Here is a 13,869-nt window from a genome sequence, read left to right as displayed (position 1 = left end):
GAGTGATGACCAATCTAGTTCTTTGAGCATATCGCAGTGATGTGTGTTGTAGTTGCATTGGAGAACAAAACGACAAATTGAATTGTAGAGGGTGTCAAGTTTGCTAAGGTGGGTTTGAGGTGCCGAGCCATATACTATGTCTCCATAGTCAATAATTGGCATTAGCATCTGCTGTGCGATACGCTTTCTGACCAGGAGACTTAGGGAGGATTTGTTCCTGTAAAGTACCCCTAGTTTGGCATAGGTCTTGGTTGTCAGGGTATCAATGTGCATCCCGAATGTTAAGTGGGAGTCAAACCATAAGCCCAGGTATTTAAAACTAGTGACAGGGGTTAGGGTGGTGTTAGCTTTGGTTCTGATCAGGAGCTCAGTCACTGCAAGCTTTAAAAATTTAGTCTTGGTCCCAAATACCATTGTTACAGTCTTGTCAGTGTTTAAAAACAGTTTGTTTTGGGAAATCCAGTTTTCGAGTCTCAAAAAGTCAGACTGAAGTATGTGTTGAAGGTCAGAGAGGCTATGGCTGGGTGCATATAGGATTGTGTCGTCTGCATACATGTGTATTGAGGCTTCCTTACAAGTTGTGGGAAGATCATTAATGAACACTGAGAAGAGTAGGGGCCCCAGAACAGAGCCTTGCGGGACACCACAGGTGATATCCAGGGGGTTGGAGTTAGAGCCTGTGATGGACACATGTTGGGATCTTCCTGATAGGTAGGACTGAAACCAGTTTAAAGCATGCTTCCCTAATCCAGAGCTCTGGAGTTTGTTAAGCAGGATAGCATGATCAACTGTGTCAAAAGCCTTTGCAAAATCTAGGAATACTGCACCAGTGAGTTGTCCCCGTTCCATTCCCCACTGGATTTCATTGCAAACTTTTGCAGTTTTGGAGGAAAGTGTGGAATATAAAGGGCATGATGGGTCATGGGGTGAAGTAACTCACCAGACTTTACACTTTTTGATTTCATAGTTTCTTAATTTCAAGGTAAACTATCGTCACATGGGTGTTCCCAGCCTTAAACCTCTCTCCATGATGGTACAGTATCATCTCTCAATCCATGGATCCCAGATTTTATAATGAACGTTGACTCTATGTTTCAATAAGGATGTGAGTTTCTCCGTTATCATAACCTCGTTGGCTCGTTGAATCACCATTCTCTTTGGAGGGGGGCTCCGAGTTTTTCCATGTAGCTGATATCGAACAGCGTGTGGCCGTGAGCATATGGGAGATTAATTTACCAGTTGTATGATTGATGCTCTCAACCGGTTTGGAAAGGATGAAAATCATTGGGTCCACTGGGAGGGGGACCCCTACTATCTCCTCTATTAGCCCCCGGACCATCTTCCAGTGTCCCTGGATCTTGGGGCAGAACCACCATACATGATGAATCCGCTCGGATTAAAACCGACCAAATCCGTTGGCGGATTTTACACCGCGAAACGGATTTTGGGTTGAAAATACAAGAAAATTCAGAAAAACTTATTTTTTGCAGATTCGCCCCTCTCTCTCTTCCCAGATAACAACCCTATTAAAAATGTATAAATCAATTTAAGAGAGCAAGTGAGATGCTGGTACAAAAAGAAAAAAGGATTAAAGATTCTTATAAAGAAACAACATTTCCGTTCTGATCCTCGTGGAGGTCCCGTTGTGTAGAGTAGGGGTGCACAAACCGTATTTTGTCTGTGCCCCCATGCCTGCGCCCCCCCCCCCCATACCTTTTCTCCGGCATCATCTGATGTCACGACATCATGTGACGTTGCATCGCCAAAAGCCACCGGAGAGCAGGTAAGAAGGAGTTAGGCATCGATTATGGTACAGGCACACGCGCCTGTCGCCCGAATGAACAATGCACTCTGACGGGGAGGCGTGGCCGTGACATCGCCAGACTGGTTTACTCCCATTGGCTGAACCGCTCACGTGATGTGGCCGTCGCGGGAAAAAAAACCAAAATTCTGCCGTGCCATCGCGCTCACTATGGCACGCACTATAATCGCAGCCTTACATACTCCCCCGGCATTTAATTAAAATGTTATGGGGAAGAGCTCGGGGCCTCTGTAAGCAGCATGCCTCCCCCCTGAAGATTTGGGGATGCGCCCCCAGTTTGCGCACCCCTGGTGTAGAGACGTGAAAACTTCCAAGTTCGGCTTCCCATGTTTTTCCTAAACTTTGGCAACTGTTTGAGAACCCACCAAGAGTTCTATCTAGTAATATAATTATTGACACAGTATATACCTCCCAAAGCACTCCTTCATACAACACGTGGAGAGATACCTGTGAATGCAACGGAGACACCTGGGAAATAATCATATTTGCACATTCAAATCAGCTCATTTCATATTCAAATAATTCATTCCTCGGGTATCCCTGTTGTGTTCACAGATAACTCTCCACATGTTGGATAGAGGCGTGTTTTCCAGGCTGTGAAGATTTTTCATGTGATGAGCTCCTTTTGCAAGCTTTATAAAAAGTGACATCTTTTTTCGCGAATGTGGTCAAAGGTTGAAACATCTCCACACTTATGTATCAAACTATAGATTGTTCTCAATGTTTTATATGTTTTTCCCATTTATTACTGCCTCAGTGGTCCATTCACATACTCTTTTTAAAAAAAAACTATTTTTGTAGGCATAGGCTCACGTACAGCACTTTTTCAGGGCATCTTAAGGTTTTGTTTAATTTACATTATAATGATAATGCCTTCAACTGCTATTAATAATTGATCGGAGAGGGGCCCAGCTGATCTCAGACTTCATGACACTGTAAATAAGCAGAAGCATGTTTTATTGGACAGACTTTTCAATGCTGAGCGGTTTCAACTGATCGTTTCAAAAGTGTATTGAAAACTCTAGAGCAGGGGTAGCCAACTCCAGTCCTCAAGGACCATCAAGCAAGTCAGGTTTTCAGGATATTCCTGCTTCAGCACAAGTGGCTCAATCAGTGGCTCAGTCCACTGTTTGAGCTACCTGTGCTGAAGCAGAGATATCCTGAAAACCACAGCTGTTGGTGGACCTTGAGCACTGGAGTTGGCTACCCCTGCTCTAGACTGACTTCCTCCTCCAGAACAAAGCCCCAAAGAACCTGGCACATACAGTATCTATCTCCCCAGAAGACTGTTTCTCCCTCGTCTTGCTGTTTTCTCATACCCCATCCAGTTCTGTAAATCCGGGCGGAAATGGTAACCCGCAGCGTCCCATGGCTCTGCCTGTCACCCTACACTCCTCTTTCCTGAATCTGTTGCCATAGCTCTGTTTTTAATTCTCACAGGGTGCCTCCTCTCTCTCCCCCTCTCCCTGTGAGTGACAGAAATGACCGAAGGTCTCTGATTATTTCAGATGACTTTTGGATCCCTGCTTCCCAGGGCTGACAGCTCCCTTCATCCCGTCTCTTTCTGCCTTAGGCCTGCGTTATAAACCAGGCACTCCCCTTCCCCTCCATGTCTAATCCAGTGGAACATCCTTCAGGGAAATCTTTTCTTTCATTATTTTTCTAGTCTAAATGTGATTGACAAAAAGGCTTTTTCGGTGGCAGGGCACAGTTATTTTAACTCATCTCCCGTTCTTTTTTCTAATTGTTTTCACTTCTCTGCTATTTATAATCTGTCTAATCCTTCGACTTGTCAGTTATAGGAGCTAGAATTATCCAAGCATTTCCATTTAGCTTTCATACTGGTTCTGGAATAATCATATTCACTTCTGCTGTCGCTTGTGATACTCATATTTTTGCATTAATCAGAACACAGCTCTATCTCTTCCCCTCTCTCTTTCTCGCTCTCTCTTTTTCTCTCCATGTCTCTCTCTGTCCTCTGTCTTTCTCTCCCTCCTCTCTCCCTCCTCTCTCTCTCCCTCCTCTCTCTCTCTATCTACCTCTCTCTTTTTCACTTTGCTCTCGCTCTCTACCTACCTCTCTCCTTTCCCCTTTGCTCTCTCTCTCTCTCTCTCTCTCTCTCTCTCTCTCTCTCTCTCTCTCTCTCTCTCTCTCTCTCTCTCTCTCTCTCTCTCTCACTCACCCCCTCTCTCCTTTTCCCTTTGATCTCTCTCTCTCTCACCCCCTCTATCTCCTTTTCCCTTTGGTCTCTCTCTCTCACCCCCTTTCTCCCTTTCCCTTTGATCTTTCTCTCTCTCACCCCCTCTCTCCTTTTCCCTTTGATCTTTCTCTCTCTTTCTCTCTCTTTCTCTCTCGCTCTCTCTCGCCCTCTCCACTTGATCTACCTGGCGCTCTCCTTCATCTCTATATTTGCTCTCTCTTTCTCCCCCTTGCTCTCTCTTTTCCACTCTCTCCCCTTTTTTCTAGAGCAGCCTCATCTCCTTTTTTTCCTTTCTATTTTCTTGCTTTTGTCTTTTCTTTTTCTGCCTTTTCTTATTATTACCGTTTTCAAAGATAATTTAACGTTGACATTGTCGCGCTTCCTTAGCTTGCTGGAAACTCGTAATGAAGAGAACCTATAGAAAGTATCAAGAAATTTTATTAATGCCTCAAAATCGAAGAAAAAACACCATACAAATTTGGTGTTTTTTATGTTGTCAAATGTTAAATGTACATCCCAAGGGGGAAATGATCACATAGGCAGAGAAATCAACAGTCCTGTTAAAAAGTGGCATGCAATAATACAAACCCACACCTCTGGGTCCCCAGAGCATAATACTGTATGATGGTAAGCATCACAGTGGAAAGCAAAGTATAATTACCAAAAGGCCCATATTTAAGAGTAGAGTAGGTTTCTGTTGCATTAACCCCTTGGATGCAAGAGGGCCCATCAACACATTGGAAGGCAATATACAGTATATGTATACATGGGTACATACATGTCCATGGCAGCTATTCGGTTTGCTGTAATACCCTTCCCCGCGCTGGAGGATATTTTAGTCACGATCGTCTGTGTGAAGCGGAACTCTTCTCCAGCACTGGGAAGTGGCTTTACAGCACATTGAATAGGATACCAACAAATCCTAGTATTTATGTCATTTTCCCTTTGCTGCCACACCTGTAGTTTTACCCCTCAACAGGGGGAGGTTTTGAAAGCTACAAATAGGAGGTGGGGGGGGGGGGAGAAGTTACAGATGTTCATATAAGCCATTATAATATGTACATTAGCCGATTCCTTCCTAACTATTCCACAAATGACAAATCAATGTGCCGGGGGCACAAATAAGGGCTTTGATGCATTGCCACCAAGGGATGCCGCCTGAAAATGCCTCTCCTGGCATCTGCTTAATACCAACATCATTTTGGTACATCAATCTCTGACTACAAAGTTTCAGTTTAATGTTCTGATTTTCAACACGGCCCAGTGCTAAGGGAAATGGCAATAATGCCTTTCAAGCCAGTGTAAGTTCTGTTGCCAAGGCTCATCCATCATAGAGTACCTACCTAACACTGTCCTATCTCGTTCCATGGCCAAGAGAACACACACTTATTCCCAGACATCCTATCTCTAACAGGCAGCTCATTGGACAGAGCAAACACATGCCACGCAAATGGCTTTTCCCCCCTGCTCTCCAAATGCAAGCTTCGTACTGTACATCCCATCTGTGCTCCGTCCATCAGGCTCAACCTATTACACAAAGTACGTTGAAAGCTGCAAATGCAGAAAGAGGATTTCTGCTAATGCCAGCGATGCCAAACAATCCCTGCAAAATTACTAACAGCCAGTGTCGCAGACAAGATTACACATGGCACGGTGCAAGGTGCTTTTAATCATAGTTGAGTTAATGGCTTGTCATCTCGTAGCTGTATTAGGTAACGAGCCGCCCGGATTTTGCGGTGTAAGTAACGAGAGCAACGGAAAAATTATTATCTGAATGGGGGTTTTTTTTTTTGGTTTTTTTTATTGTAAGAAAAAAAATATTGAACTGTACACACAGAAAATGCAAAAATCACAAGAAATTGCAGAAATTAGGTGCCCGACTCACGATCGTTGATTGTGGAAATGACCAGCATGGAGACAATTATTGAGTAGCACACTCGCAGAACGCAAAACTGTGTTGGAAGGTCATCACGTCAGTCCCATTCTAATGACCCCCATTAGCAGAGCACTGAGTAGCTGGTTTCCTATGTTGCTGCCTGTGTCTATGGTGTGTATGAGTGTATATGTGCTGTACTCCTGTGTATTAAAATGTGTGTGCGGAGGCACAGACAAAATATCCCAGAACCTATTAGGACATGAAGGACTCGTCTTTTAATAAAAGTTCATGTTGTCTCAGTTGTATGATGTAGAGCCTGTAGAATTCAGTCTAGTTGGGCAGTGTTGCCCCCTCTGTGTGCGCGAGGACCTGTGTGCACATGGATTTATTATAGGTGTTCACCTAATGACAGAAGGTAATGTTTCTAGTGGCAGATGGCTGATGTCAGTTTTACATTACTCTTTATCTCTCTGCCACTGAGGCACATTAGGTGTTTGGCATGCAGGGTCGGATTTTTAAAAAAATTGCCGCCCAATGACACTTACCCGTTGCCATGGCGACATGACACTGTGTGACATCACGTTGCTGGCCACGCATGCGTAATTGGCGCATGCGGGCTGCGCCTCCGCGATCTGTGCTTGCCAGCCACTCGTGCGCATGCGCACGAGTGAGCAGCACGTGCCGGTCGCGCATGCCGCCTTCAAATTCTGCTGTCCCAAAATGTTGCCACCTTAGTCCCAGGCCTATCGGGCCTAGTGGGAAATCCGCCACTGTTGGTATGAAATTGTTACATCGTTACTTCGTTACATAGTAGATGAGGTTGAAAAAAGATATGTCCATCAAGTTCAACCTATGCTAAATGTAGACGACAGATACTTTATCCTATATCTATACTTACAGTATATTGATTCAGAGGGAGGCAAACACACAACCCAGTAACATATCATCCAATGATATCTCATAAGGGGAAAAATAAATTCCCTCCTGACTTCAGATATTGGCAATCAGATTGCTCCCTGGATCAGCATCCTTCCCAATTTTTTCCTTTTGGTAGATCCTTGTATAATTGTGTAAATATTATTTTTAGTGTGCATGTATAAATAAAATGCACTTCTGATTTAAGTGCAAAAAAGAATCACCAGCCACTTGTGGTTGGAATCAGGTGATAAAATGACACGATCTCCTGATCCAAAGAATAAAATACTTTTCTTATCATGATCATTGGTAAAAAACCATTGAAAGTTTTAAAATTAATATGAAGAACGACAAGCAACAAGGTTATTAACTAATTCGGACCACATTTACTAAATAGTCCCAGTTTAGTCGGGGCAGTCCCAGATTTTCATAAAATGTCCCGGTGTTCCGACATTGTTCTCAGAATCGTTTAAATGTCCCAGTTTTTATCTTTGGGAGGATGGAGGGGGGGGGGGGGTGTGAAATAGCATGGGGGGAAGAGAATGATGGGGAGGGGGAGAGAGAATGATGGGGAGGGGGAGAGAGAATGACGGGGAGAGAGAATGAGGGGAAGGGAGAGAGAATGAGGGGAAGGGACACAGAATGGGGGAGGGAGAGAGAATGGCGAGAGAGAGAACGGGAAAGGGAGAGATAATGGGGGAAGGAAAAGAGAATGTTGAGGGCGAGAGAGAGAATGGGGGGAGGTGGAGAGAGAATGGGGATGGGAGTGAGAGAATCGGGGGAAGGGGAGAGAGATAATGATGTGAAGTGGAGAGAGAATGGGGGGAAGAGAGAGAGAATGGGGGAAGGGAGAGAGATTGGGGAGGGGGAGAGAGAATTGGGAGGGGGAGAAAATGGGGATGGAGAGAGAGAGGATAGGGAAGGGAGAGAGAATGGGGAGGGGGTAGAGAAAATGGGGAGAGAGAGAATGGGGGGAGGTTGAGAGAGAATGGGTATGGGGGGAGGGAGAGAGAATGGGGGAAAGAGAGAGAGAGAATGGGGAGGTGTGTGAATGGGGTGGTGGAGAGAGAATGGGGAGGAGGGGGAGAGATCAAGAGAATTGGGGGAGGTGGAGAGGATGGGAGAAGGGAGAGAGAATGGGGAAGGGAGAGACAATGGGGGAAGGGAGAGAGAATGGGGAGGGGGAGAAAGAGAATTGGAATGGAAAGAGAATGGGGGGCGAGAGAGAGAATGGTGGTGAGAGAGAATGAGGGGGAGGGAGAGAGAGGGGAGAGAGAAGAAGAGAGAGAAAGAGTTTGTGTTATGTTAGGAAACTGAAAAACATCAATAATACTGCATAAATGGGGGCGCTATTAGACAAATAACATTATATTATTTTTAAATTCTGTAATTTCTTTTATAAATTAATTTTTAATGTGTCCCTGTTTCTACTTTTGAAAGTCAGGTCACCCTATAAACAGTGCTCAGCTGTATAACACCGTGGCTGAGATTCTCTGAGCCCCATGAGAGGTAGTACGCCCTTATCCGGTGCTAACTGGAGTTCAAGTCAAGGGCAGTTATCGCTGGATCGGGGCATTACCCAGCACCGTGTCTTAGTGAGCCTCGGCCTTAATGGGGGTCGTAAGATAACTTATGGCTCATAAAACGTATTACTTAGCATCATTTAGTAGATATGGCCCACAATGTTTCGAATTATGTCAACAGGTACTTCTACTCCTCACAAACCCTTTGATTCCTCTGTGTTGTCGTTGTTTAGCATTGTGATCAACTTAACATTTTGCATTGCATATTAAATGCTATATTGACTTTAATTAGGCTGTGCCCATCACTGTATTTGCTCAGAAAAACACATCTATCTTTGCCGACACCCCCACTAATGTGCTGTCCTCTACCTTCTTCCACAGAGACCTGATGCCAAGAACTGTAGATGGGCAAATAACGATGGAGAAAACACCGAGCTATTTTGTTACCAATGAGGCCCCCCAGCGCATCCACTCCATGGCCAAAGACACCAAAGTGATTGTGGTGGTGAGGAACCCAGTGACACGTGCCATATCTGACTATACGCAGACACTGTCCAAGAAACCGGAGATCCCCACCTTCGAGGTCCTTGCCTTCAAAAACAGAACCCTGGGGCTGATTGATGCCTCTTGGAGTGCACTGCGGATAGGAATTTATGCTCTGCACCTGGAGAGCTGGATGCAGTATTTCCCCCTTTCCCAAATCCTCTTTGTCAGCGGTGAGCGTCTCATCAGCAACCCAGCCGAAGAAATGGCCAAAGTGCAAGAGTTTCTGGGCCTCCGGAGAATTATCACTGACAAATATTTCTACTTCAATAAAACCAAAGGCTTTCCATGTCTGAAGAAGCCAGAGGACACCGGTGCTCCCAGGTGCCTGGGGAAGTCCAAGGGTCGGACTCATCCCAAGATCGACCCGGATGTCATTCAGCGCCTGAGGAAATTTTACAAACCTTTCAACGCTATGTTCTACCAAATGACAGGGCAGGATTTTCAGTGGGAGCAAGAAGAACTAGATAACTAAAGAGGCAGACACATCATGAGGGAGAAGGACTTGTATAAGGACATAAACTCACAAATGTATAGAGAGTACTTGCCAACAACATAGGGAGCACACAAACAGATAACAGCCTATAAAGAGATCCACCCTTCACGTTGATGTAAAGATGCAGATGTAGCAAGCTCTACTGTTGTCTCTGGTGGGATATGTTGGGATATATTGTGATATAGTGTGCCAACATTGACATTGAATCCTACAGAAATGCTATGATACTCTGAGTGATACGGGATATGTTATCTGGGGAACAATGTCACTTACTAAATATTTTTTAAAAACTGGTTGTTTAGTGGAAAGCACAGAATAGATCATATGCACATAGTAATCCTGGGGTGGGCAACTCCGGTCCCGAGGGCCACCAACAGGTCAGGTTTTCTGCTGCAGGATATCCTGCAAACCTGACCTGTTGGTGGACCTTGAGAATGGGAGTTGCCCACCTCCGTAGTAATCCCACATATGTCCCAAAGTAGAGGCAAGAATATCCAATCATGGGTAAGCAAGACCTCTCCCAAACTCTATCTGGACCCTTTTTTTGTTACCTATAAAAACATCAACGATCGATGACAAAAACAAAGCAATTCATTGGCGATGTTGGTTTATATTCTCATAAACCTCCAGCCAGCTTTTGATGTCAGATCCCGTTCCCGGGAAGCTTCTTACAAATGACACTTTAAGGCAGATATCTTATTGGTAGGGAAGAGGCAAAGTGAGCAGAGCAAACTGCTGGACTGACTTACTGCATGGCAGGGCAAAGATGCAAGTAAAAAAGACATAGGTGCTTATTCTGTAATCTCTGCTAGCGCTGTACCGAGCGATCTGCATGGGAAGCCCCATTCAGGTCAATGGGGCTTTCCGTGCAGATCCCTCGGCACAGCGCTAACGGAGCTTACAGAATAAGCCCCATAGTTCTTTTAACAAGGTATTTTGTGATTTGTGAATGGCCCCGTTCAGATCTCCATGTGGTGACCTGCTTCTCCTTACAAGTTCGAGCCAGAGTCGCTTCACATTCAGTGAGTTGTGGATCTGTGGATGACTTTCTGCCCAAAATTGGGCCCGGATTGGGCCCGGAAGACAGGTCCTTAATGTCTGTTGGTTTAGAGAGAGTGAAGCCAGGAGAGGGACGTCAGCGTGCGTTTTCACCAGGGATAACACTCATCTTTTATTTACAATCCCAGAGTACTACTGCCTTTTATTCACAAATTTACACTTCCACGTTAGTTTTAAAGAAGATTGATTTATTTTCCCCAGTAAAATGTCTGCTTCATATTGTTTTTCTAAAATACAGCCTGAAGAGCTGTGCCTCAATGTTAATGAAGTTCAGAATTTGTCAACATCGGGCACGGTACCACTGCTTTTGTGAAGCCGCTTTGACCATAGCAAGAAATGGGTTTTGATTGGTACTTTTGGGGCTTTTGCCATTCCAGTCTCTTGCACCAGACTCCTTTGACATTCATTGTAGTGCCTTCCAGCAGGGAAGCAGTTAAACTCTAGGCACACCTCTTCCCTATGTGGTAAAGATTGCAGGATAACTGGTGTTGATAAATTCATATATTTGTTATCACCAGTTCAATTCAAACAGTGCGCTGGAATTGTGCCATTTCATATTAGGTTTGATGAAGAAATGGCCATTGTGTTACTGTAATTAAATAGGAAAACACACAAACACACACACACACACACACCAGAAACCATAAGGGCAGGGGTTATCAACTCGAGTCCTCAATAGCCCCCCAACAGGTCGGGTTTTAAGGATACCCCTGCTTTAGCACACGTGGGCTCAATCAGTGGCTCAGTCATTGACTGAGCCACCTGTGCTGAAGCAGGGACTGAATGAGCCACCTGTGCTGAAGCAGGGATATCCTGAACACCTTACCTGTTAGGGGTCTTGAGGACTGTAGCTGAGAACCCCTGCATTAGGGAAAAAGGGGAACGCCTGAAGCCTTCATTATACCCAGTAATAGTAATTACGGCAGCAAAATGTGATGTTTGTTTTTGTGTTCCGAGACATTGTGGGAAGCTTCATGAGATGTGAATGTGTGGCTCTGCTGAGTGTATTATCTAATCTCTAGCTCTATCATGGCGACTGGCTGCCCGTGGTTGAGATGATGAAGGAGATCAGGCTGGTGATGCCAGCGGAGTAGAACGCAGCTTCATGTGGACAGACAATTCCCCTGCCCCGGCGCTCAATTAATGACTTCGATTTTCTACCCTTTCCTAGACGCTCGCGCGCTGCTCAACGTACAGAAAAGCAAAACCGAGAACCAGCTTACAGTATAAAACATTGTTATTTATTGAAAAGAAAGTTACTGTATAAAATAAAAGTTATTTTCAGACACTGGACGTGCTTATTGATTTTTCCGAAGGCTTCTCTTCGGCTGTGGGTACATTTCCCATTCGGGGAGCGTGTTGGGAGAAGCTGTTTATTTGTGGTAATGACTGAGGAGTTAGTGTCCCTTTACCAGGGCAGCGTGCAGTTAACAACACAGTGATGCCAGATTTAAAGAGATGCCACAGGCTCCGATCGTGCTCTAATCTTCAACAGCAGCAGCTAAAGCCCGACAGCCTCTTCTGTATCAGCGGGACTGCCTGGAAAGCAACCAAACCCTTTTGTTAATGAGATTCACTCTGTTATTAATTTTACTCCGTTACTCAGAATACGGTAGACAAACCGGGACATAAAACATAGACTCGTGCTGCCGGCTTTGGGACGGTTTCGCTATCTGCAAGTCACGAGGATGGTTAGCATCTCGACTAAAATGCAGATGTCCCGTGGGAAAAGATACTGTGCTTTAGTGAATGACCGCCATCAATGGAAAGAATGGGAGAGCGGAGTCCCTGCCCAAAAGAGCTTATGCTGTAGGGGAGGGGGGGCCAACTCCCGTGCCACCAACAAGTCATGTTTTACGGATATGCCTGCTTCAGCACAGGTGGCTCAGTGATTGACTGAGCCACCTGCCTTTGAGGACTGGCCACACCTGCACTAGAGTGAGATCCACTTCAGCCACCAGCCTTTCCTGTACGTGCTGCTGTTTTGGTTTGTAGGTGCATATTAGGGAGCAGTATTGTCAGTAGAGATGGGCACTCCTGTTGCAGGAGTTTGCAAAATAAACACTAAATGTGTCCTTTATTTCATTGTGAAACATTTTTCGGCCTAGTTAGTGTTTGCGAGCGATTCAGCAAGCATTAAGTCAGTGTGCATTGCACATGTGCCTAATATTCTACTTTGTGACTATAACACGCACACACGCACATCATGTTTTGCTCACTGTCTAGTGATTATTTGCTGAATCCTAAGTTAAAGCTGCAGTTCAGTCAATATCCTGCATGTTTTTTTTTTTTAAATAAATCAGTTCTGTAGTAAGAAAAAATACTTTTAGCATTTTCTGTTTTTAAAAAAACAACTTTGAAAGACCAATTTTCTTGTATTCTATTTTAACAGCCATTTGCTAAGGCACTGCCCCTTCATGTCCTGTCACAAGCTCTGGCACACCCCTTTGTCAGTCCTGCCCTCCCCCTAGCACATGTCAGTGCAGGAGTGCTCATGAATATTCATGAGCTTCCACTGAGTGACAAAGGCAGAATATAAACATATGCCAGCTCTAATTATGTCACCAAATTTCGCCTATCAATACATGGAGAACGAATTGACTGGCAGCTATACAGTTCTTTAGGTAAGTAGAGATTGCCCACATGAAACTATTGAAGTAAAAAAATAAATTTAAAAAAAAAAGAAAAAGACTGAACTGCAGCTTTAAGTACCCCAGGGAGGGAAGGGGTAGACATGACCACACACCCCAGGGAGGGGTAGAAAAAAACCACACCCCCAGGGAGGGAGGGGGTAAAAAAGACCACACAGGACTTTCCCTCTCTCATCCTCACTAGGTTGTTCAAGCAAACGAACGAACTGTATCAGGATTTGAGAGAGAGCTGAGGGGAAGAGGGAGAGAGAGAGCTGAGGGGAAGAGGGAGAGAGAGAGCTGAGGGGAAGAGAGAGAGAGAGCTGAGGGGAAGAGAGAGAGAGAGAGAGCTGAGGGGAAGAGAGGGGGAGCTAGGGGGGGGGAGAGAGAGAGCTAGGGGGGGGGGAGAGAGAGCTAGGGGGGGAGAGGGAGAGAGCTAGGGGGGGAGAGAGAGAGCTGGGGGGGGAGAGTGAGAGAGCTGGGGGGGGGAGTGAGAGAGCTGGGGGGGGAGAGTGAGAGAGCTGGAGGGGGAGAGTGAGAGAGCTGGAGGGGGAGAGTGAGAGAGCTGGGGGGGGGAGAGAGAGAGCTGGGGGGGAGAGAGAGAGCTGGGGGGAGAGGGAGAGCTGGGGGGAGAGAGAGCTGGTGGGGGGGGAGAGAGCTGGTGGGGGGGGGGAGAGAGAGAGCTGGTGGGGGGGAGAGAGAGAGAGCTGGTGGGGGGGGGGGGAGAGAGCTGGTGGGGGGGGGGGAGAGAGAGCTGGTGGGGGGGGGAGAGAGCTGGTGGGGGGGGGGAGAGAGATGGTGGGGG

The 13,869-nt window shown here is 45.7% G+C and overlaps 1 protein-coding gene across 1 annotated transcript in view; it reads left to right on the top strand.

The window, feature by feature from the left end:
* Positions 1-11,718, top strand: part of LOC142463193 (uncharacterized) — a 131,839-nt gene extending 120,121 nt beyond the window's left edge. The window contains exon 2 of the mRNA XM_075565630.1: positions 8,718-11,718. Within this exon, the coding sequence (XP_075421745.1) occupies positions 8,718-9,354 (637 nt within the window). The 3' untranslated portion in view covers positions 9,355-11,718. The remainder of the gene's footprint in view (positions 1-8,717) is intronic.
* The last annotated feature ends 2,151 nt before the right edge of the window (positions 11,719-13,869 follow it).

The sequence above is a fragment of the Ascaphus truei genome, chromosome 11 (genome assembly GCF_040206685.1).
Source record: "Ascaphus truei isolate aAscTru1 chromosome 11, aAscTru1.hap1, whole genome shotgun sequence".
NCBI lineage: Eukaryota > Metazoa > Chordata > Amphibia > Anura > Ascaphidae > Ascaphus > Ascaphus truei.
The sequence above is the reverse complement of the archived record's forward strand: the minus strand, read 5'-3'. Positions and strand labels throughout refer to the sequence as shown.